This window comes from Platichthys flesus, chromosome 1 (assembly GCF_949316205.1).
Source record: "Platichthys flesus chromosome 1, fPlaFle2.1, whole genome shotgun sequence".
NCBI classification, from domain to species: domain Eukaryota; kingdom Metazoa; phylum Chordata; class Actinopteri; order Pleuronectiformes; family Pleuronectidae; genus Platichthys; species Platichthys flesus.
Window position 1 is genome coordinate 12,465,421 of NC_084945.1, and position 20,902 is coordinate 12,486,322.

At 44.2% G+C, this 20,902-nt stretch overlaps 1 protein-coding gene across 5 annotated transcripts; it reads right to left on the bottom strand.

The window, feature by feature from the left end:
• Nucleotides 1-225: 225 nt before the first annotated feature.
• Nucleotides 226-20,248, bottom strand: scube2 (signal peptide, CUB domain, EGF-like 2). Of its 5 annotated transcripts, none has more exons than XM_062385078.1 (23): nt 19,996-20,248; nt 19,406-19,522; nt 18,990-19,115; nt 18,553-18,687; nt 17,574-17,699; nt 17,337-17,453; nt 15,297-15,386; nt 14,483-14,599; nt 14,227-14,349; nt 13,161-13,277; nt 12,882-13,004; nt 12,460-12,576; nt 11,402-11,491; nt 11,139-11,261; nt 10,316-10,483; nt 9,747-9,953; nt 5,279-5,449; nt 4,128-4,295; nt 2,734-2,895; nt 2,437-2,634; nt 2,186-2,338; nt 2,005-2,084; nt 226-1,399 (listed from the first exon to the last, which is right to left on the bottom strand). In XM_062385078.1, the coding sequence occupies exons 1-23, from the start codon at nt 20,081-20,083 to the stop codon at nt 1,253-1,255; spliced, it is 3,063 nt and encodes a 1,020-aa protein (XP_062241062.1). In that variant the 5' UTR covers nt 20,084-20,248; the 3' UTR covers nt 226-1,252. The 5 variants fall into 5 exon arrangements, with proteins under 5 accessions (XP_062241062.1, XP_062241067.1, XP_062241055.1 ...); XM_062385083.1 differs by having other exon boundaries at nt 9,747-9,950; nt 19,406-19,525; XM_062385071.1 differs by having other exon boundaries at nt 19,406-19,525.
• Between the last annotated feature and the right edge of the window lie 654 nt (nt 20,249-20,902).

The following is a 20,902-nucleotide window of genomic DNA, read 5'->3' on the forward strand; positions in this document are numbered from 1 at the left end:
GGCCAACAGTAATACATGTGATTTCATTCTGTGGTTATGCTTGTGCGTCCTACCGCTGGCATGACATTTGTCTGGAGTGGATTCGGGTGCCAGGTGGATGAATGTCCAACGATGAGGATTAAGATTAATCCCTTCCATGGATGCATGTGTCATGCGTGTGTCTGTGTCATATAGGCAATTTATAAGTTCCCTTTGTGCTCGAAAAAAAGTGAGAGAGAGGAATAATAACATAAAATAAGTTTCCTATCTTTATTTACAGCATATTAGATGTACAAAACCATAGAAAATATACAAACACGTATCATCTAAGACAGGTGAATAGCTCAGTTCTATTTTACAGGATGTCTCGTCTCTTTCCACGGTCTCTGACCTCAAATCACATCACTCGCAGATCTCTGACTTTCTGCCGAGTGAGCGGTTGTCTTTGGTTGCTAGTTCATAATACAAAATGTACTGACACATACTGGTGAGGCAGCTGATGTCTCATGAATGCATTAAAGCCACTGTTATTTAAATTTTGGGGGGAAAACCCCAAAAAAGCCACCAGCAGTTGCAGCAATGCTATACTTTCCAAATGTATGTACTTGCTACATTACATTAGCGTTTCACCTAAAGCTTTTTACATCATATACAAAAGATTCATCAGGATAATTGCTTTTGTGGTGCCACTACATCTTTAGTGGCACCAATTTATCCATGAAAACATTGTGCTATATTTGTTTCTGTCATTTTGCAGGATTTCTGTCAACAACTCGTCTCTACCTGTGAAAGTAGCCTAAGTTCAAACTATAGATACACTGGCTGACATTCATCTGTTTAGCTACCTTTTTTTCTTTAATCCACAATGTTGTCAACAAGAGTCTCAAAATGATGGCATGTAGAATATTAAGCAATATTCAGATACAGACTTGCAGTTGGTGAATCCTGGGACGTGACTTTAAAATCTAAAAGAAGTTATTTACCATTTTTTTAAACTTGTTTCCAAATTTCCAAACAGAGGAAAGAGAACCTGGTTTCCGTTCTGAGGATGCTCATGAAGATCTATTCTCCCTCTAAAAGCTCCCATTAGGAATTCACTTGCTTGTCATGTCTTGTTCTCTCTTAGGATAACTGTTTCAAAATTTATTGTCAGCTCATCCCACTAGGTGAAAACAGATAACTACAGAATACTCTTTATGAGGCAAGTTGGAAAAAAAGCTGATACAGGGGCCGGTATTTAATCTATAATCCAGACACATGGTGAGAACCCTTCCTAGGGGCGCAGGAATCTCAGGACTTTGGAGCGCAGGAAGCGGATGAAGGATTTAGGGAACATCTCTCGTGATTCTTGAGCTGTGTAGTTGAAGAAGTTCTGTGGGTGAGCGAGCACGTCGAACAGCGCCTTCATGAGCTTCTTGTCCTGAGGAGAAGATGTCGTTCATTAATTACATGTAATATATGAAGAGAAACTGCCATGGCAGCAGCAGCAGTCTGTATGTCTACATGTCACCAACAGAGGGGGCTGCATCTTCACTGGATAAAAATACAGGATTTACAGATACACACATCTGGGAGAGACACCCATGTAAAAAACTTTATTTTATCTTGTTATGTTCACCAAAGAAATACACTGGAGCCAAAACTGAACCAGCTCAGTCTTTTCCTGACCTGTGAAGCTTATTCAAGCCTTTGTCTTCTCACGTCTGGACCACTGCTATGAACCATTTCCATGAAACAGTCAATTCTCAGTGTCACGACTGCAACTGGTGCAGAAAACTGCCCCAGTATTGTGTAAAGCACTTTGTGACCTTGTTTAGATAAGAGCTATAGAATTAAAGTTTTTGATATTGAATATATATATTTGATAAATATCTAAATATTTGTATACTTGATCGCATGTCCAGCAGATTTGATTGTATATCAATTATCATTGCAAGTTACAAAATTCCTTCCCTTCTGATAACAATTTTAGATGCAACACAAAACATGATGCTCTTTTATAAAAAAGGGGCAAACTCTGGATACCTTGAGTATTTCCTGGTGATTCTCTGAAGCATATAATCTTCCATCTCTCACGATGTCTTCGATCAACTCCTGATAGTCCTCTGAAACAGATAAAGTCCATAAACCGCTCTATAGTGTGACACATCTTAACAGACTTTAGTGAGAGACAGAGGCTGCAATCATATGTCATATTCCTGTTTACCATCGTATGTCACATATGGGACCTGGAAGCCTTTCCCGCTGTTTCCCTCATTGGACCTGAACTGTATCCAAAGCCTCTTGGAGCGGGAGGTGAAGGCGATGGGGCGTTCATACGTCTGACAGGTCTCATAGGTCGTCACAGAGTTGGACAGAGCTGTGAGGTAAGGATGTCAGCATCTGTGATCAGCGCACTGTGGTATGTCTGCTTTAAACCCCACAACAGGTTGAATTTCGTGATAAGTTCAAACTCACAGCTCTTTCTCATCACTAAGTAGTCTCCGCACTCATCCTCGATCGGCAGGAAGATCTCTGGGACGACAATAAGGATCCTGCGCTTGGGCGGCGGGTTGATGGTCCAAGTGCATTCGATGTTGGCCGGATAGTTCCCGGGGTAGTTTGGCGACTCGAGGTAGCCGGAAAAATCCCCCAGCTCTCCCCCGCATTGTCGGTCTGTAAAAAAAACACAGTTACAGCAATTTACCCCAAAATGCTGCTGTATTTTCTCCCTGTGCGTGCTTCAGAGGAGCTACTGTACACAGGCATACATACTTTTGCATTGCATGAAGTTGGTCGAGCCATCAAAGTCGGTGGTGGTGTTTCCAGGGCAGGCCATACAGTAGTTCTGACCGAACTCCGCCTGATACGTGCCCGTCGGACAGCGGATGCAGCGGTGTGTGCTGGAGTTGTAGTAATGACCTGGAGAGCACTGGACTGCAGGAGCCAAACACAGCGGCAGGAGGCTGTTAGTTTATATATAGCTTCTAATATTCACTGCTTGTGTCTTTGCATCTGTGCTTTTAATCATTTTAGCTTTTTTTTTACAAATGCCATTATAGAGTTATGATAATACATAAATCTAGAAAAAAAAGAGAAAATAAAGAATTTAAAAAACATATTTTGCCATTGCTCATGAAAGACTGAAACCTACTAAGTGTGTTCGTTTTAAATGAACTCCATAACGTACATACAATAAGTCAACAGCAGAGGGCAGCAGAGTTTCTGTCAACACCCAAAACAGATCCATAAACTCAGAAACTGTATGACACTAATGTGATGTCAAGTAAAAGAAGAGTTTTTAAAAACAACTTTATGTTATAAACCTGACAGGTCTTCATAAACGTTCACAGCTAAAAACAGTCCATCTAATCCCTCCACTTATGTGAAGCCAAGAAACTAGAACTAGACTGGCACTCAGTAGAGCACATACCTCAGCCAAGGCCCCCGACCCAACAGGCCCCCAACCAGACAGGCCCCCTAAATGAGCCTGATTCTTTTTCATCAAGAATCACAACTCTCTGGGGAATTGGTGAAAATCTCTCAATGTTAAATAAAGTGAAAACGAAATTCCTGAATCCGACCCCTAATCCACAACCTGCCACTAAGCTTGAATGGAAATCTATTCAGTTGTTTTTGTGTCATCTCACTTAAACAAAAACTAACCTTGAAAACCCCAAAAACAAAATTAGAACTGGCCTTGACATGATCCATTTAAAAGTGGACGGCTCAGGGTACGTCAGTTAACACCTGGGGTTAAGAGTGGGTCTCCACTTGTATCTTGAGTAAACATTTTTGATCTAATTTCCCTTGATATGCAAATAAACATGTACTGTCTGTCATCTCTGTTTGCAAAGACCAAATGAGACAATTATGAGAGTGAGGGGGAGCGTCGACACTAATAAATCAATATATGGGAAACACTGAAAAGAGAACCAGTATTTTCAGTTCATTGAAACAGCTGAGTAGGCGTTTCCTCAATATGGCCCTGATGATATTTATGTTCACACAGCACAGCAATACATCCTGGGACATCTCTGAATGTGGGCCACATGATCAGCGTCCTGGTTCCCTCCTGAACTTAAAGCTGTCCACTTGTGAGAAGGATGTTAATAGCAGGTCTGAATGAAGTTTTTTTTACCCTGCATCAACACAGATGACTTTCCCACCTTTGGTCTCACACTCCTGAAAGGTGAGCGCACCGCTGCGCTTGGTAGCAAGATTCCCTCCACAGGGGAAGCAGGTGGTGCGGCCCACCTCCTGCTGGTACGTCCCCAGTGGACAGGGCAGGCAGGGGATGAAGCCGTCATGAGAGTACTGGCCTGGGGAACACTGACCTGAACGCACACAAACATTGGATCAATACACAGAAGACACGCACACACACACAACTTTTCGGAACTGCGACAGATGCATGAGTTTGATTTCAAAACCTTCAGAGTGCGCTACATGAGGAAAACTCCCCTGATCTGTTAAGATCAGAGCCAGTGACAAAGCTAAAGCAAAGGCTAATGGAACGATGCCATCTCCCAGTGCACCTCACCCACTGTGTCTTCAGGGGGACTAATACAAACTGGGTGCCAGTGGGAGTCTGCTGATAGCTCTTCTTGTTTAGTCTGTCAGAGGAGATGGGATCGGGGGTTTAGCCTTTTAGCGATAACAGCACGGGAGGAGACCAAAACATGGTGGCTCCTTGGGCTTTGTATTCAGCAGACTTTGTGTTTTGAATTCAAATCCATCTTTCAAATCTGAGCCGGAGCGTCTTTGACTTTAGACAGAGCAGAACATCTGCCAGAGGAAGATCTGTATCACGGCACCATCGCTTCCTGTGTGGCTCACAATCACAGAGCACTGATTTACATGTTGGGCTTTTATGGCTTCTACAGTTTTATTTGTTCAAGATGTTATAACATGTTTCGCTTTGGCTCATGCATTTGTGTCATTGCCAAGTTCTTTGTTTTCTTAAGGGCTATTCAATTTACACTATTGTTACTACAGACAAGAGGAAACACCAAGTGCCAAAATTAAAGATATGTATTTTTTGAAATATCGAATATAGCTCTTACTTCGACCTTTAAGGGAATAGCTTGATGTTTGCTCTGCGAGTTTTAAATAAATGTACTTTGTTACATCTCACCACTGGTTTTAAAAACTGATTTTCTAACACGAGAGCTTACAGCTGTGCCTTGAGTCAACTATCAGTGAGAGCACTTTGGGGTACAATAGGCTTCAAGTATTATATTACATAGACAAACAAGTTTTTCTATACATAAAAAAAATCCTGTTAGTTACTGTTTCCGTCTGCTGAACACTGACTCACCTCCACATTCGGACATGTTTCGAGCTCCGACCACCTTCGACACTTCTCTACCCTCGGGTCCGGGACAGACCTCGCAGGACGTCTGTCCCTCCTCACCCTGGTACGTCCCCGCATGACACAGCACACACCGTCCCTGGTCTGCGTCGTAATAAGTACCCACACTGCACCTCACTGACAGACAACACAGGAAAGACGGATTAAAGGCGATTACTTCAATCACTTAGTTGTAGCACACGCACACAGACACAAAGCAAATTGAGCTTAGTTTTGCCATGTTTGTGGTTGTTCGTCATTTCCCGTCGTTGATGGTTGGGTCTTAGTGCTCTGGTGAGCCATGTGTCTAAATACTTGAACACATCTTTATCCTCTCTGAAAGAATACTGTCATCGCTAAGCTAATTATTTAAGAGCGGTGAAATCAAAGATTCTTCACAGAAACCCAAAACAAACACTTAAAGAGTCTCACAACAGAGTGGCGTGTGTGAACCTGTGCTTTACATCACTTTAGGAGGGATCAGTGTTAGCCGGCGTTCGACTCCTCACATCATAAGAGGGGGGGGGGGGGAGATAGAAGGCGTGAAAAGCTGACGGGAATCCACAAATACAGCAGTGTGGCCCCTGGCTACACAAAACCAAACAGCCCTAACCACACTGCACGTTTACACTGCAAATACAGCGGCTCAATTGCACGACGAGACCATTAATGTAAAGTAACCGGGACTTCATCAGACACCTCTTAAGTGTAACCAAACAGAACTGTGTACATACTTAGACTGGATAAACACAATGAAGAGCAGCCACTTCATTATTCACCGCCCATAACACATTAAAAGATATTTACTGATCTGATCAGTTGACAGTTTGGAGGGATCTGCTCCCACCCATGAATATTACACGTATTAGATGTGGTTTAAACTGAGGTGCAGGAAACGGAGCACAGTGCTTTGAGAAGGAAGCAGTTCAGCTTTAAATGCTCTCCATAGGTGTGAACAGAGAAATACTAATAAATACTCAGGAGTATGAGATAATCATGAATTAGGATTTGTAAATAAGTATTCTGCCAACTTGTCTTATAAGATGCATCTAAAGTGATTTAAAACTACTCATAACCAGGCAAATATGGCAGAGGATGTTTTGACTGTCTCCTGTTGCCTTTGTGACTTGTATAAAATCACACTTTTCTAGTCTTGTTGAGCACTCAAAGTGCTTTACAGTACAGGTTATAGCCACAGCCCTTTTATTTTTCTTCGAGGGGAATTCAAGGTTCAGTATCTGGCCCAAGGACACTTCGGCAGACAGATGGGGTGGAGTGGGATCGAACTGCAGAGCTTCTGGTTAGAATGAATTAGATGAATGAATGAATATTTTTTTTATGTTTTTTGTGATTCTGTAATCCCGAACCCTAACTCTTTCTTTATTTTCATTGTAAATTGTTACATGTCTGCAGCCCTGCTCTGTTGGCCGGGACACTCAATGAGAATTTTCCCATTCATATCAAAATTGATTTGGTTCTGCCTCTGGAACAACTTAAAGAGAAGAACCAGAGGATCTGAGGGGCCTTCTGCACAGGAGTTTGGTGTAAGTCTGAGTAGTGCCTTATAAACTACTAAAATCATTTTAAAACCAATGCAAAACGTACAGGTTACAAGTGTAGAATACAGCCTAATGAAACCAGACAAAATGACTGAGACTGTGAGACAAAAGAGCAGCGGCGCTTTCCACAGCTGCCTTTGTGTCCCTACATCTGACACATCGCCATGCCGGTGCATCGGAGAGGAACTTTAAAACCATAAGCACCGTACGCACCCTCACCTCAGACATAGAAACAAATCAAAGAGAGGATTTCCCTTTTATCTCACCAAAGTGCAAAGGCTTGATTACAGGGACTAAATCACAGTTTTGCCCTGGTTCCTCCCATTCAGAGTAATGTCTGTAATTAATTTGAGAATTACTGCCTCTGTCTACGCGGGCCTTAAGAACTTGACTTGAAAACAGAAGCCGATCTCACACAACAATAAATCAATGAAGTCCCGGGTCTTTAGCAGCAAAATGCGTTGTTGCCTTAAATTTAAGCTGCCTGTAAGCAGAGAATCCACCATCTCAACACACACATGCTTTATGTCGATCCAGATTAGCAAATAGTTTGATTTCCCTCTTAAGCACGAAAAAGTAATTCTCTCAAGAGCGGTCCGTTTTTCGGAGCCCATTGTTTACTCTAAAAAGACCACGAGGAGCCATCACTGCATTGTCCCCTAACAGCTTTTATTTGACAGAGGGAAGCAGTGAGAGAAGAGAGAGAGTGAGAGTGAAAGGAAAAAAAACCTTGAAGCCTTTCAAATGCAAAGGACGCTTCTATAGAGTCCTCGAATTGATGGCCCCAAAGAGGTTTAAAAGACCTTTCACCTCTATTCAAGGGCCCAGTCTTTGCCTACTTGATGACATAGGAAAACACTACGGTATCACAGTGGTTAGAAGCTGAACCCAATAAAAGGGGTCAGGTTTCTGAATCCCCCCATTCGGGCTTGGCCCAATCGCTGCTCGCGCCCATCAAGCGGAGGCCCAAACAGCTGATGCTAATTGATTCCCATGGTGTGGCTGAAGTCAATTCTCTTCAGCAGTTTAGTTGCCGGGGGTCATGCAAAGTGGCCCCAGCTGGGGGGCAGGGGGGACGCAGCACTCAAACTGCCAGCTTGAATCAACAGGACTTCCTAAACATCTTCAATGTTAAAACAAACACGCAAACAAGTCGACTACTTCGCCCAAACGGACGCTAGCGCGTGGACGGGCGACATTCACGTCATCTCTGGATCCCGATCTCGACTGCTGCACTTCGCTCTCGTTTTCCTTTTCAAATAATCTCTAGTAACAAATAACTGAACAACTAAATATTTATAGAATCAGTCGGCTTTATCGTATCTTTTATGATAAATATAAAATCTGAAACAAGGCAATGTCCTGGAGTAAAAACTGATGCAAACAGGAGCCTGAATGCATCACAACACTGATTCAAAAGGAGAAAAACACCTAAAACAGAAAAGAATATTTTCTCCAAATGCATAGGGATGCTGTGCTGTCGTCCCTCGGAGGCAGTGAGAACAAACCCCAAAAGGGTGTTTTCAATGGAACGGGCACTGAAAAGGACTAAACTGCGCTCCGAGCTAAGCCAGAGCTGGAGGTGGGGGAGGAGGGGGAAAATATAGCTCCTTTAAAGAGCTGGAGGTTAAGAAGAATGCCTTTCAGCCCCCCCGCCTCCTCTCCCAAATTACATGTCTACACCCCTGCCACGGCCAATAGACTGCTTAATGTTGACCTGAAAGCGTAGCGGGGAGTTAAGGAATCAAGACACTTAAGACCTGTGTTACTGAGAGATATAGTGCACACAGGGGCAGTTCAGGTTAAAATCACATCAGCGCAGCCAATCAGCGGCAGAGACTTTGATGTTGATGTCGAGCCCCCCCCCCCCGCAAAAAAAAGAGAAGAAAAAAAAGAACCGCGGTTACGAGGAGAAGTGCTGCAAATTTAAAGCTGATGATGTGTAAAGCTGATGATTTTCTTTCAACAACCTCAGATGTCTGCCGGAAAGCTTCAGGAGTGTTTTGGTTTCCAATTAACCCGCAAAGAACAATAACACGTCCATCAACGGTACAAAAATGTGACTTGAAACGTGTGTGTGGAGTTTATGAAAGACCTATGGCTACATCAGGTTCTCGAACACTGGCAGTAGACGGGCATGTGTCGAACACAGCGCATGTCGACTGAGTAAATATTTAGACATCATGGCGGAAGAAAAGCACCGGTTTCCTCTCGCTGATATTGAGAGGCTGTGCGGCAGGCAAAGAAAAACTTACTGTGAGGCCCCAAACCAGGGGCACACGCTGCCCACGGCCAGAAAAAACACATGCCAGCCCTCGGCGCTCTAATGCCGACATTGTGTGGTCGTATTTAATGAACATTTTCTCCACCACAACTTGTATATAAAACCCAAACTCGAGAGGCAGCAACCACCGGGGAGGAGGGGGCTTCCCGCGGCCCCCACGTTACGCTCTTATCCGAGGGAGATGCTGGAAGATCTCACGGGCGCAGAAGACCAACAACAGTCCCTCTGTTCTTCAACGCGAGCTCGCTCTGCCCTCCAACCAGCTCTTTATGGCATGTCTGCAAACCAAATACGGCACTCATCTGGCCAACACCTGCTCCGAATCCAATCATTAAACCAGCCAGTCTAAATATATCTCGCTGGCATGGACCATTTCAATTACTTAAAGTCGTGACTGGGAGTCGAGTGTGTGTGCGTCGGGCCAACCCACAGGCATCGCTGCCTTTTTAGGTGCAACACGAGTGGTGGGTTCTATGCTTTGCAGAGATGAACAGAACGCTGGCTGAATGCGGCATGTCCCGAACTTCATCTCCTCCTGCACTGACTGACAAAGGGAACTGAAGGTAAACCGAAAAAAAAAAATCAAACTCACCACATTTCCTGCCCATCAGCCCCTTTCCGCCCACACAGTGTCCCGTCAGTTCCACTGGCTGCTCGGGATTCTTGGCGAGCTCGTAGTCGGAGCCGGCAAAGTGGAGATGGAACTGCTCCCGGTTGATGGACTTCCTCAGGGTCCTGATGGTCTTCCTGAGCCTCTTCTCCGAGCGCCGGCGCACGCAGCTCAGGTCGCAGCCCTCTGCTGGGAGAGGAACGTGATAACACAACTGTTGCCGGCACAAAATGTCTCACACACACCTTGAGTATACTTTGAGTCCATTCCTGGATGACCACAAGCTTGCTCAGGCATTCACACATTAAAAACAAGTCAGGGGAGGGAAACTCTAGACCACCATTCAGATAGAATTCAAGAGAACAAAACAAAAGCCCCTTTGACCCTACGCCCCACATCCAGAGCCCACCACCACCACCACCAAGTCAAAACAGGAGATACTTTAACAGTTTGGTTGGATTAGTAACGAACGGACAGCGGCGAGAGACAGAGTTGGAGAACCAGGAACAGAGGTCACAGAGCAGGCAAGAAGTGCAGCGCGACCAACCAACCTGTTACCTCCTCTAGGTTCACGTCCAGCTCAAACTCAGCTGTGATCGAGGAGCCGTCCTCCTCGCCGGCTCTCCTGCCGTGGCGGCTGCGCGTCCTCTGCCCGGACGAGGAGCAGCGCAGGCTCACGTAGCTGAACTGGACGTTTTCGGTGAAGGGGAACCTGCTATCTGTGGACCCAGGGAACGACCACCCCCCCACAACCACGCCACAGCCAGCAGAGACACACACACACACACACACAAATGCACAACTGTTAAAGAAATTTTCAGTACCTCAGTATTGAAAATGTTTGAATGACAATATGAATTTAAAAGCAGGCCTTCCAAATAATGACCTCGTCCAAGCGGGTTGTGTTTTCACCTCTGTCCATTTATATATATTTTATGATTGTTGTTTACTACTAGATGAATTATTACGAACCTTGGTGGAAAGATGTGTTATGGGTCAGGAAGGAACCCATTAGATGTAAGTACCAATCTGGATTAGTGGGCCCTTTGAATGATAGCTGGGTCTGAGCTAGCTGAATGTCATGCTACGGCTAATTACATCCGCCCCTGTCACTGCCATTCAAAGTGCGGCGCTGAGCCACATCCCTTTAGCCACAAATTTCTTTCACATTTGCCTTTGGGTTGTTTTGGTTTACAGCCTTTCAGATCTGCTTTATCTTCCGAAAGATTGTGGTTTTAGATGCTGACAGTTCTCGGTAAACCCAAAATGTTTTCCTAACCAACACCACGAAGAGGCTGAAACTCTAAAGCTTGTCTATCTGCATCCTGTCTCGTGTGCGGATGTTTTGGGGTTGTTGTGTGGCAACCTCTGTACCTGAATGTGCAGCGTTTAAGCTCTCCTTCAGTTTCTCCTGACTTCGTTTCAAGTTGCACTTCCCAGTGCCCGACTTAAAGGTGGCTGTTGTCTTAATGCGCGGAGCACCGGCCATTTCTGGACCTGGAACAGAAACAAATCTTGTTATTTTGATCTACCTTTATATCACCTGGCGGCAAGGAAAGCCTGAGTTGTTTCCTGAGTTCCGGTTTTGTGCGGCAGAGCGGAAAGATCGATGTAAATCTGGGATGTTTTGTACTTGCCCAAGCAATGCAAGCCACTGTTGTTCTTTTGTGCGTCAGCCAAGCAGGGCAAAGGCATTCCACAGGTCACCGTGTAGGAATCCTCCGTCCCTAAAAGTCAGGGCCACAAAAGGCGAGTGAGAGAGCAAATAGGAAGCATGTAGGAACACGAAACCATCTCTCTGCGGACAGATGCCGCCGACCGTTCACAGGGGTAGACCAGCTTAACTTACTCATTCCCATTAGCATGATTTAACTTCACTTTGCTAGAACCTATCTGCACCAGGAGATGCCCAACCTGTTCTGTGCTGTTTGAGTCTTATTGGCACTTGACTGAGGAGAGTCCCGTCATATGAACTGAAGTCATTCATCTTATTATTCACCATGGAAGCTGTATAGGAGCCTCAGTGTATGATAGACTGTGTCCGACCTCCATTGACATCCAGTCATCCCTGTTTGAAGTTAACATGAGAACCAAAGACACAACCAAAAATACCCCAAGTTTAATTTAGATAGACTTTAAGGAAGTAGATAACTACTTCTAGCAGTCTGCACTTTCAGCAGGCAATTCACATCAAGCCTGTTATTGGTATCTATGAAATGTTTTGTCCCACTACATTTTCAAATCAGTATCCTGAACTAGGAGTGTTATGGAAGCCAAACAATTTAGCCATTGAGGATAAATCAAAGTAAAAATTTAGATATTTTTGTATCTTAACGTATCTGTTTGAAACATTGCACAAATGAAAATGATTATTTAAATGTTGACGAACTGCAGCAAAGTGGGATAATATTTATGTTTGTTATACTCGATGAAACAAAACTGACAGTGATTCCTGTGCTGTGTGTGTTCAGTAATTCTGCAAATCATTCGTGGTTGATGAGAAGAAAACCTTCAAAAAGAAAAATGGATCTCAAGGTGAAATGATTTAGTTTTCTTTGACTGCAGTTTGTACAAACCTTGAAACTTCAGCATGAAACTCTCTCCCGTGCAGAGCTCATTTTATGGATATCAAGTTAGAAATCACACAAATCATCGTGGCCTGACCAGGTGTGTTGATCTGATTCATCCAACTCACCGCTTGTGATGTGAACTTGGGACTGGCAGGTCAGGAAGCAGCGGTCCCCCCCCGCCTGCTTACTGCAGTTCAAGGTGGGTTTAGAGGGCGGCTTGGCAGGTGGTGAACCCTCAGCCTCTAGATGGAAACCACAACAAAACTCGAGGGTAAAAAAGAAAACCTTTCATTGCAACAAACGAGGACGAGACACGGCCCAGCGTCCTGACAGCTCCGACAGCCTCGATGCACTTTGGATGTTTCACTCAAAACACAAGACAAATCAGGTGACGGAGAATTAAAGAGGAAAAAAAAGAGAGCAGAATTCAAAGTATCTCCTGTTTTTGTCCCCCAGGTTTTAGTGCAGAATGTTGGATGTGGCACAGATCTGCATCACGTTTGCTCCACAGACAGAACAGCAGCACTCAACAGATGCACCAGCTTACCGATGCAGTCCTTTCTGTTCCAGTGCAGCTTATAGCCAGGATGGCAAAAGCACTCAAATCCACCCATGGTGTTCACACAACCCTGCTCGCAGCCGCCATTGTTCACGCTGCATTCATTTATATCTGAGAGGAAAAAGAAGAAAAATCATTACTATGATTACAGGCTCCATTTCACAGCAACACATCAATGAGCGAGCACTCACATTTGTATGCTTTTTAGCACTTGTGTGTTACGCTCAAGTTGTTATGTATACCTCCCTCCACCTAACAGGGTCTCACCTCCGCAGTGGGCCAGTCCATACATGGTGAAGCCTTTGTTGCACAGACACTGAAAACCACCGGGGGAGTTCACACACGTGTGATCACATGTCCGCTCAAAAAAACACTCATCTATATCTGTAATCAGAATCAGACAGATGACATAATAGCAGGGCAGCCAGTTGCAATCTTCACGAGGAGGGATTTCCCACCCACAGACACACATAAGCATTTGATCCTGCACTTTCCCACTGAGGGAAAATGTGACGTGTACAGGGCCACTGGAGGTAGTAACTCATTGAGACTCCTTTATGTATTTACACATGCATCAGATAAGCCTCATTAAAGACATAAATTCTGATCTGAAGGTAAATGAAGCAGTAGCCACATTACCAAACTAGAATAGCACTCTGAGAGCGTACACCTCCCCAACAGTCCCATCGTGAAACCACATTTAAATTCACTAGATCTGGATTTTTACTTGGATCGACACCAAATTGCACACACACTCATAAATATCAGTCTCCTAAACATGCCAGATTGTTTCCGTAGGATCCATACATTTTTCTCTGAAAAAACAACAAAAATGTCGAAAAATGATTTTTAAGAGAGGAAAATAAATTCCTGGCTCCCCCTCTGAATATTAAAATATAATGGGTTCTTCTTTGGCTCATGCCCCACCCCTCCACAAAATGTGGAATTTGGAAATCGATTGAGTACTTTAGCTAAATCCTGCTAACTATCAAACAAATGCAGACAAAAACATATTTTCCAAGGTAAAATATATTTGATGTTTTGTTGCCATTTTTCAACCTTGAAGTAAAACCCGCCGACATATTCTGATAAGTTACAAAAGAAAGAAAATCTTGCCTAATCAATTTAGAAAAACAATTTAAAAGAGATCAAGACTTAAAAATGATCATTATAAGATGATGAAATTATGAGCAATGGATGTCACAAACACCTTAAGTCATGATGTCCCTTTCTATTCCATCTGTTTTAAGCAAATACATTTACTCCCAACTGATTTTTATTGGCTTGTGCAGAGTTTGAGGTAAACAGACAGGAGAAGGATTTGATTTTCTACCTTGACAGGAGCGCTCGTCTGTGAGCAGCTTGAAGCCTTTCCTGCAGTTGCACTCGAAGCTGCCGATGGTGTTCCTGCAGAAGTGATCGCAGCCGCCGTTGTGAATTTCACACTCGTCAATATCTGCAGGAAACAAAGCGACATCCTGACACCAACACTGGAACAACACTTCCAAATGCACAAAGCTGAAGGGCGGCAGCACCAAGACACTCGTGCTCTCTTATTTTTTTTTTGGGGGGGGGACTGCCAGCCTGACCTTTGCATGTTTTCCCATCCGGCTGCAGGGTGAAGCCCACGGGGCAGCTGCAGCGCACGCCTGTGGTTGTGTCTTTACAGGTGCAGTCACACCCCCCATTGTTCACGCCGCAGGTTTCTGAAAGTGCAACACAAAGCATGATTGTGTGTGAATGACTTTGGTTGTGCGTTATTTCCCAACGTCAGATGTTAGAACCTAAACAAAACAGAACCTTGATCTACTGAACATTATATTCTTAAAAACACCCGAGAATCCATCACATCAAATATACAGTTTCTTCTCATGCTTTTGAATACTGTTAGATGCTGTTAAGCGCATTTATAAATGCTGGTGGAAACAGACGAATGAAGCGCTGCTGCCTGGTTTGTATAGTTAACAGTAGAGAAAACACACACACATATAGGTTAGCCACACATCACAGCTAACATGTATTATCTATAACACAGGGCAAGACTCCCAGAGCTGGTGCCAAAGATATCTTGTTTTTCATGTGTGGACCCACCCAGAATCACACCACTGATAAATACTAACGATACAAGACGAGATTCACACGCTGCCCTTCCCCAAATGGAAGGAAAATGTGAAATGTACCACACTGTCACAAATGCATGTTATTCAGGGTGGAAGCTGGGGGCGAGGAAGCCACTGCACAGTCATTTCACAGTTTGCTCCAAACGGCTGAGGAATGCCTGGGGTTTACTAGACATTGCTCCTCTCCCCTGTTCGACACCCCTCGGTGGTTCCTGGCAGCTCGACGCGCCGTCACATAAAACAGAAAGTCAGGCCCCTGAATGGAGGAGGGTGCAATCGTTACCCATCAGCAGTCTTCGCTTGACCCGCTTGTCCACCTCAGTGATGGATGTGGCGTTGTTGTCCGAGGGCTCGGTGGTGGCCTCATCCCGTTCTGAGACACAGAAACACAACCTGTATTACTAAGACTGATAAACTAAAAATCACTACATAAAAAAAAAAAACTGGATTGGCACTCATTGGAGCACATCCCTCCGACAAAGCTCAGTTGTCCGCTTAAATTCAATCAAATCCCATCAAGGGACATGTTTTCTTCTGCGTTTGTTTGTTAATCTGGTAGTTGGTTAGTGAGCAGGATAACACAAAAACTACTGGACAGATTATCACAAAACTAGGTGATAGAATGTGGTACGAGTCCAGTAAGCAAACATTTCATTTAGGAGCAGATTCTGATCAAGGGGCAGATCCAGGAATATTCTTCACTTTCAAAAAATTTGAACGAAATTGGACTTTAATAATATTTTCATCGATTTCTCAGAGAATCAAATAAAGTAAAAATCAGGCATGTTTAGGGGACTGATTAATGAATGTTTGCATTTCGGTGCAGATGTCAATAAAAATCAGGATCTATTGAATCCAAATGTGGTTTCATACGGGGACTGTTGGGCCAGGGTGGAGATATAAGAGAGCGCCTATTATATAATGTTTTACTGAGAAAGTGTTGAGGAAAGTGAAAAGAAATTCCTGAAACCGCCCCCAGATCCGGATCCACACCAGAATCTAGTTTGTTCTTCCTTATGCTCCACACGTCCACAAAGTTTCATGGAAATCGGTTTGGTACTTTTTTAACACAATCCAGCCAACAAACACACAAACAAGCACAGACGAGGAAACAACACAAACACTGTGACTCCTCTGCTGACTTCCTGTTTGTGTCGGCCACCGCTCAGTAAGCAGATGCATGTGTACACTCGAGATATTCAGCTTGTAGTGGCATGGCGCGTGTCAGACAACACAGCACATCAGTTGAGAGAATCTGGAGACAACGTCGCACTGATATGCCCGGACCTCACACACACTGCTGCTGCAGGGAGAGATATTACCCAATAACTGACAGTGGATCCTTGTCCCTGATAACCGCTGTGTGGGAACAGGCACAGTGCGTAACAAGGAGAGCTGACAGAGGGAGATAGTTCCAGTTACTGTGATTTCAGTCACTCATCAAGATAGTCTCTGACTGACTGAAGAAACAAAGTGGGAGCTGTTCCTGGAATATTCTCTCCCCGAGCTCAGGTCGAGTTCAACCATGTTTACTACCGAAATACAATTATCACAAACAAGAAGCCAGAACATGAATCAAACCTCTCTCATCAGCTTTCTGTTTCTGTTTGATCCACTCTTTCCCCCTGACTTCAACCTAGATCCACCCTGCTCAGAATTTCATTCACTGAGGAAGATGGTGGGATGTGAAAATTCCGCTAAGTGGACTTTAAGTTAGGAATGTCTATCTTCACAACCGTTCATAGTACAATATTTTTTTGTTATATCACCATAATATCAAATTGAAACAGGGGCGTGGTCAGGGGGCACTGGTCCTAGCTGAGTTTCTGATTGGCCCCTGAAGACACTTACCAACATAAATATGTTAATTTATTAAGAGTTTTGATTTCCCAAGCTTTTTTGAAGTACACAATGTGCCTTAACAAGGAACAACTTTCTTAAAATATATATTCAAGGACGTGTGGCTTTGAGCGAAGAGTAAACAAAGAATGAAATGAGCATCTTACTGAATCAGGAATCCTGCATGGATGATGGACATCTATTTTATCTGTGTAACATGTGGCCCCCTTTATGGCCCCTTGATTTAGAAAAATCCAAAAAGTGAAATATTCTAGATACTTTAGGCTACCTTTAGGATTTTCCATCAGGGATGTGCGACTTTAAACAACGTAAAGTTGCACAGCAGGAGTTTGAAAATGACTGAGCTCCTGGATTAAAGACAATACGGAGACACCTATCAGAGAGATTAAGATGCGATGCTTTCAAAAAGGAGTGTATTAAAAATGGAAAGTGTGTTTGAAGGAGCGACGCACAGCACGCTTACCTACACACGACCTCTTGTCGGGCTGCAGGGTGTACCTGATGTGGCACCTGCATATGGGGCCGTTCTCCGTGTCCTCGCAGGTGTGCTGGCAGCCTCCGTTGCCGTGGTTACAAGTCACTGCGGGGGCAACAACATGCAAGCGTGAGCCAAAATGATCAGCGTGCCATTTGAAGCCCACTGTGCGTGTGTGTGTGTGTGTATAGGTGTGCAGTTAGCCTCATGCCACCGAGCACGTACAGATGCAGCCCTTCTGGTTCCTGGCCAGCTCGAACCCTGGGCGGCACTCACAGGCCACGCCTCCTTTGGGCGTCTCTTTGCAGATGTGGGCACAGCCGTGCTCCTTGTTCATACAGTTGAGGCCCTCTGTGAAGAGAACGAGGGAGAGGGCACACAATGAAACTCTCCTACAGTGACTGACCGGCTCCACACAAAGGCACACATAGTGAGAGATTAGTGCGCCGTCCTCAAAGACACTGATTGTTCTCAGGCTTTACACAATTCAAAAAAACACCAACCCGGGGTTATTTATCATTTCATCACATCTAGAGAGAAAATTTTGATTCTGCAAGTTGTTTGCAAATGAATTCCCTGCAATCAGAGCTCTGCAAACTGGTCTGGAGTCTGCATCCTACTCCACGACGCTCTGAGCAGGAAAGTGAGATTATGAAAACGCCATTTATCCAGATGAGTCACAGCTGAGTGGATAGGTCCACAGGGTTTAAAAGGGCTGTCAAGACTCGATGGAGTGGAAAGTGCCTGCATTTAAGTTGACTTCAATCGAGGAGACAAAACAAAGGCCCTGCAGACAAATCTGCGACACAGACCACATAGACCCGAGTGCCGCAGTTATTAACTTATTTTGTTCTCCGGGGACTCGGAGATCCTTTTTCCCACAGCATGTTGCTGCTGCGGATAAAAGCCCAGTGACGGGAGCCAGCTTGAACCTGTCACCCCTCATTGTGCTGTCAGACTGAAGATTTGTAAGTGAGCATTAGAGAAATTGCTGGATAGTTCCCCGTCCCCCTTTTTCCCCCAAATGGCTGAAGACAATTAGCACATACAAGCATCCACAAACAATCCTTAAACCCTCTTTTTAGAAATGAGTGAGACACTGATTTCATGATTTTTTTTTTGTTGAGGGCCAGAGAATATGTTTAAGTTGAATTTGTCCGGCTCACAGATGTTCACATAAAAAGTGGCATGTTAGTTCACTCACCCACAGAGCGGTGGATGCATGTGTGCTGGTTGTCGCTGAGGAAGAAGCCGTCCTTGCAGCGGCACTCGTAGCTGCCCATGGTGTTGACACAAGTGTGCTGGCAGCCACCGTTGTTGAACTTGCACTCGTCCACATCTGCAGCACAGAGGATTGATCGCATTGATTCAACGGTGTTTGTACAAATCATGTTCACAAACACTGCAAATGCAATCAAGGCTTTCCCCCCCCCCCCCCCAAACGTAAAGATTTTGGAGCATAAATGTTTGTGAGTGTTTCAAATTGCTGGACGAGGCAAAACCCAAACTGTTTGGGCTAAAGCTGTGGAAGAAGGAGTCTGGGTGTGTGGGAGAAAACTTCCCGACCAGCAGCCCACACAGACATGAGCTCCTCAGGCCATGGCAAAGATTATTTACTCAGTGGTCATTGGCCGCTCTTACCTAGGCAGTTGTGTCCGTCATGTGCCAAATTGAATCCGTCGTGGCAAGTGCAACGATAATTTCCTGGGATGTTGTTGCACTCGTGTACACAGCCACCATTGTACTCCAGGTCGCACTCATCGGTGTCTGCAAAGCCACAACACACACATGAATGTTGATCAAAAGTCCAAAAGGTTTGTCTTTGGACAAACAGTCATAGCGTCAATCAGAGAATGTGTGTGATGCAAGAATAAGAAGGTTAAACATCACAGATATCACAAAAAGGAAAAAGGCCCTAAACGATGCCACAGTGGAATAAACATGGTGATGTGAATATTAAAAAACATGTTCATATTAAAAGTTCCAGAGCCTAAACATCCAAATGTGATGGATGTGGAGACCAGATAAGAATGTTTATCAAAGAGGGGACACGTTACCTTCGCAGTGTTTTCCATCTCCTCGGAATCCTGCTTTGCACGTGCACTTGTACGAGCCTGGAGTGGTCTGACAAATAGCATCAATGTGACAGCCATCACTTCCCTCTGCACATGGATCTGCTGGAATCCACACGGGTCTTAATTATCTCCCACAAACACATTCAAACAGTGCCATCATTCAGCTGCTGGGACTTTTATCATGTGGGCACTTTAAAGTCGGGCACGTTTGTGACAGCAGACTGAAAATCAGATTTAACTTAAAAAGAAAACAACAATAACAACTCCCTACTATTACTACTAATAGTAATAGTAGTAATCTACAGAAGGGAATTTAAAACGTCCTGGGTGAACTAACCTGGAAGTTAATAAGTTACACAGAAAACAAAACCTGTCCTAAAAACCGTATTTGTGTAAGGAGGACGTTAAATCCCATGGCGACACTTTACGCAGCAACACGCCGAGAAACTGAAAAAGTGGAGAGACACAACAAGAGCGCGCTCCTCAAAGCGTGCGTAAAGTAGCACGACTGCAAAAACACAACACATGCACTCACATACACACGCACACACTCTCACTCACTACAGTCCCACCTCGAGTCTCTGTTAGCGCAGCGCTTTGGCGACTGTTTAACAAGAGCAAAAACAAACAAAAGTCCCTCGCAGCCCGAGCAGGTCCCATGGTGATATGATCCAAGTGGAGACGTCTGCTCAAAGGGACGCGGACGCACTGAAGCCGTGAGCGAGCGTCCGCCTCATTTTCATTCTAGCCTGTCAATCTGCTCACAAGGGGCTTTTGAAAAGAGAAAGGAGAGTGTGTGTGTGTGTGTGTGTGTGTGTGTGTGTGTGAGTGTGTGTGTGTGTTTAAAAGAGAGCGAGAATGAGAGCGTGCGCGCGCGTACACGTACACGTAGAAAAAATGAAGGAGACAGCTGCGTCAAGTCAATTAAATCGCCGGTGCTGAACCGGAAGCGCCGCGAGGATGTGTTAAACGTTATGCGATTGAACCGCTGGAAAGGTCTTTTATTTTGAAATCAGAAACCGGAAAATGTATTATTGCGCCAACGTGATCGAGTGTGTCTTAAAACTGTGAAAAACTGTGACAAACACATACACACAAAATATAAACACGGTACCTACACACAATAAATACTCAATATACTCACAAAACATACACACAAAATATAAACACGGTAAATACACACAATAAATACTATATTTACTCACAAAACATACTCACAATATGTAAACACAGTACATACACACAATAGGTACTCAATACCTACATATTCAATATATGCTCACAAAACATACACACATTAGATAATCACAAAACACACACATCATACATACTCACAGTACAAACTCAATATATACACATAATACATAATTACAAAACATTCACACAATACAGACTTACAATACATACAAACAACACATACTCACAATACATACATACAACATTCGTGATCTTAGTTAATGTATCTAACTTAGCTACGAG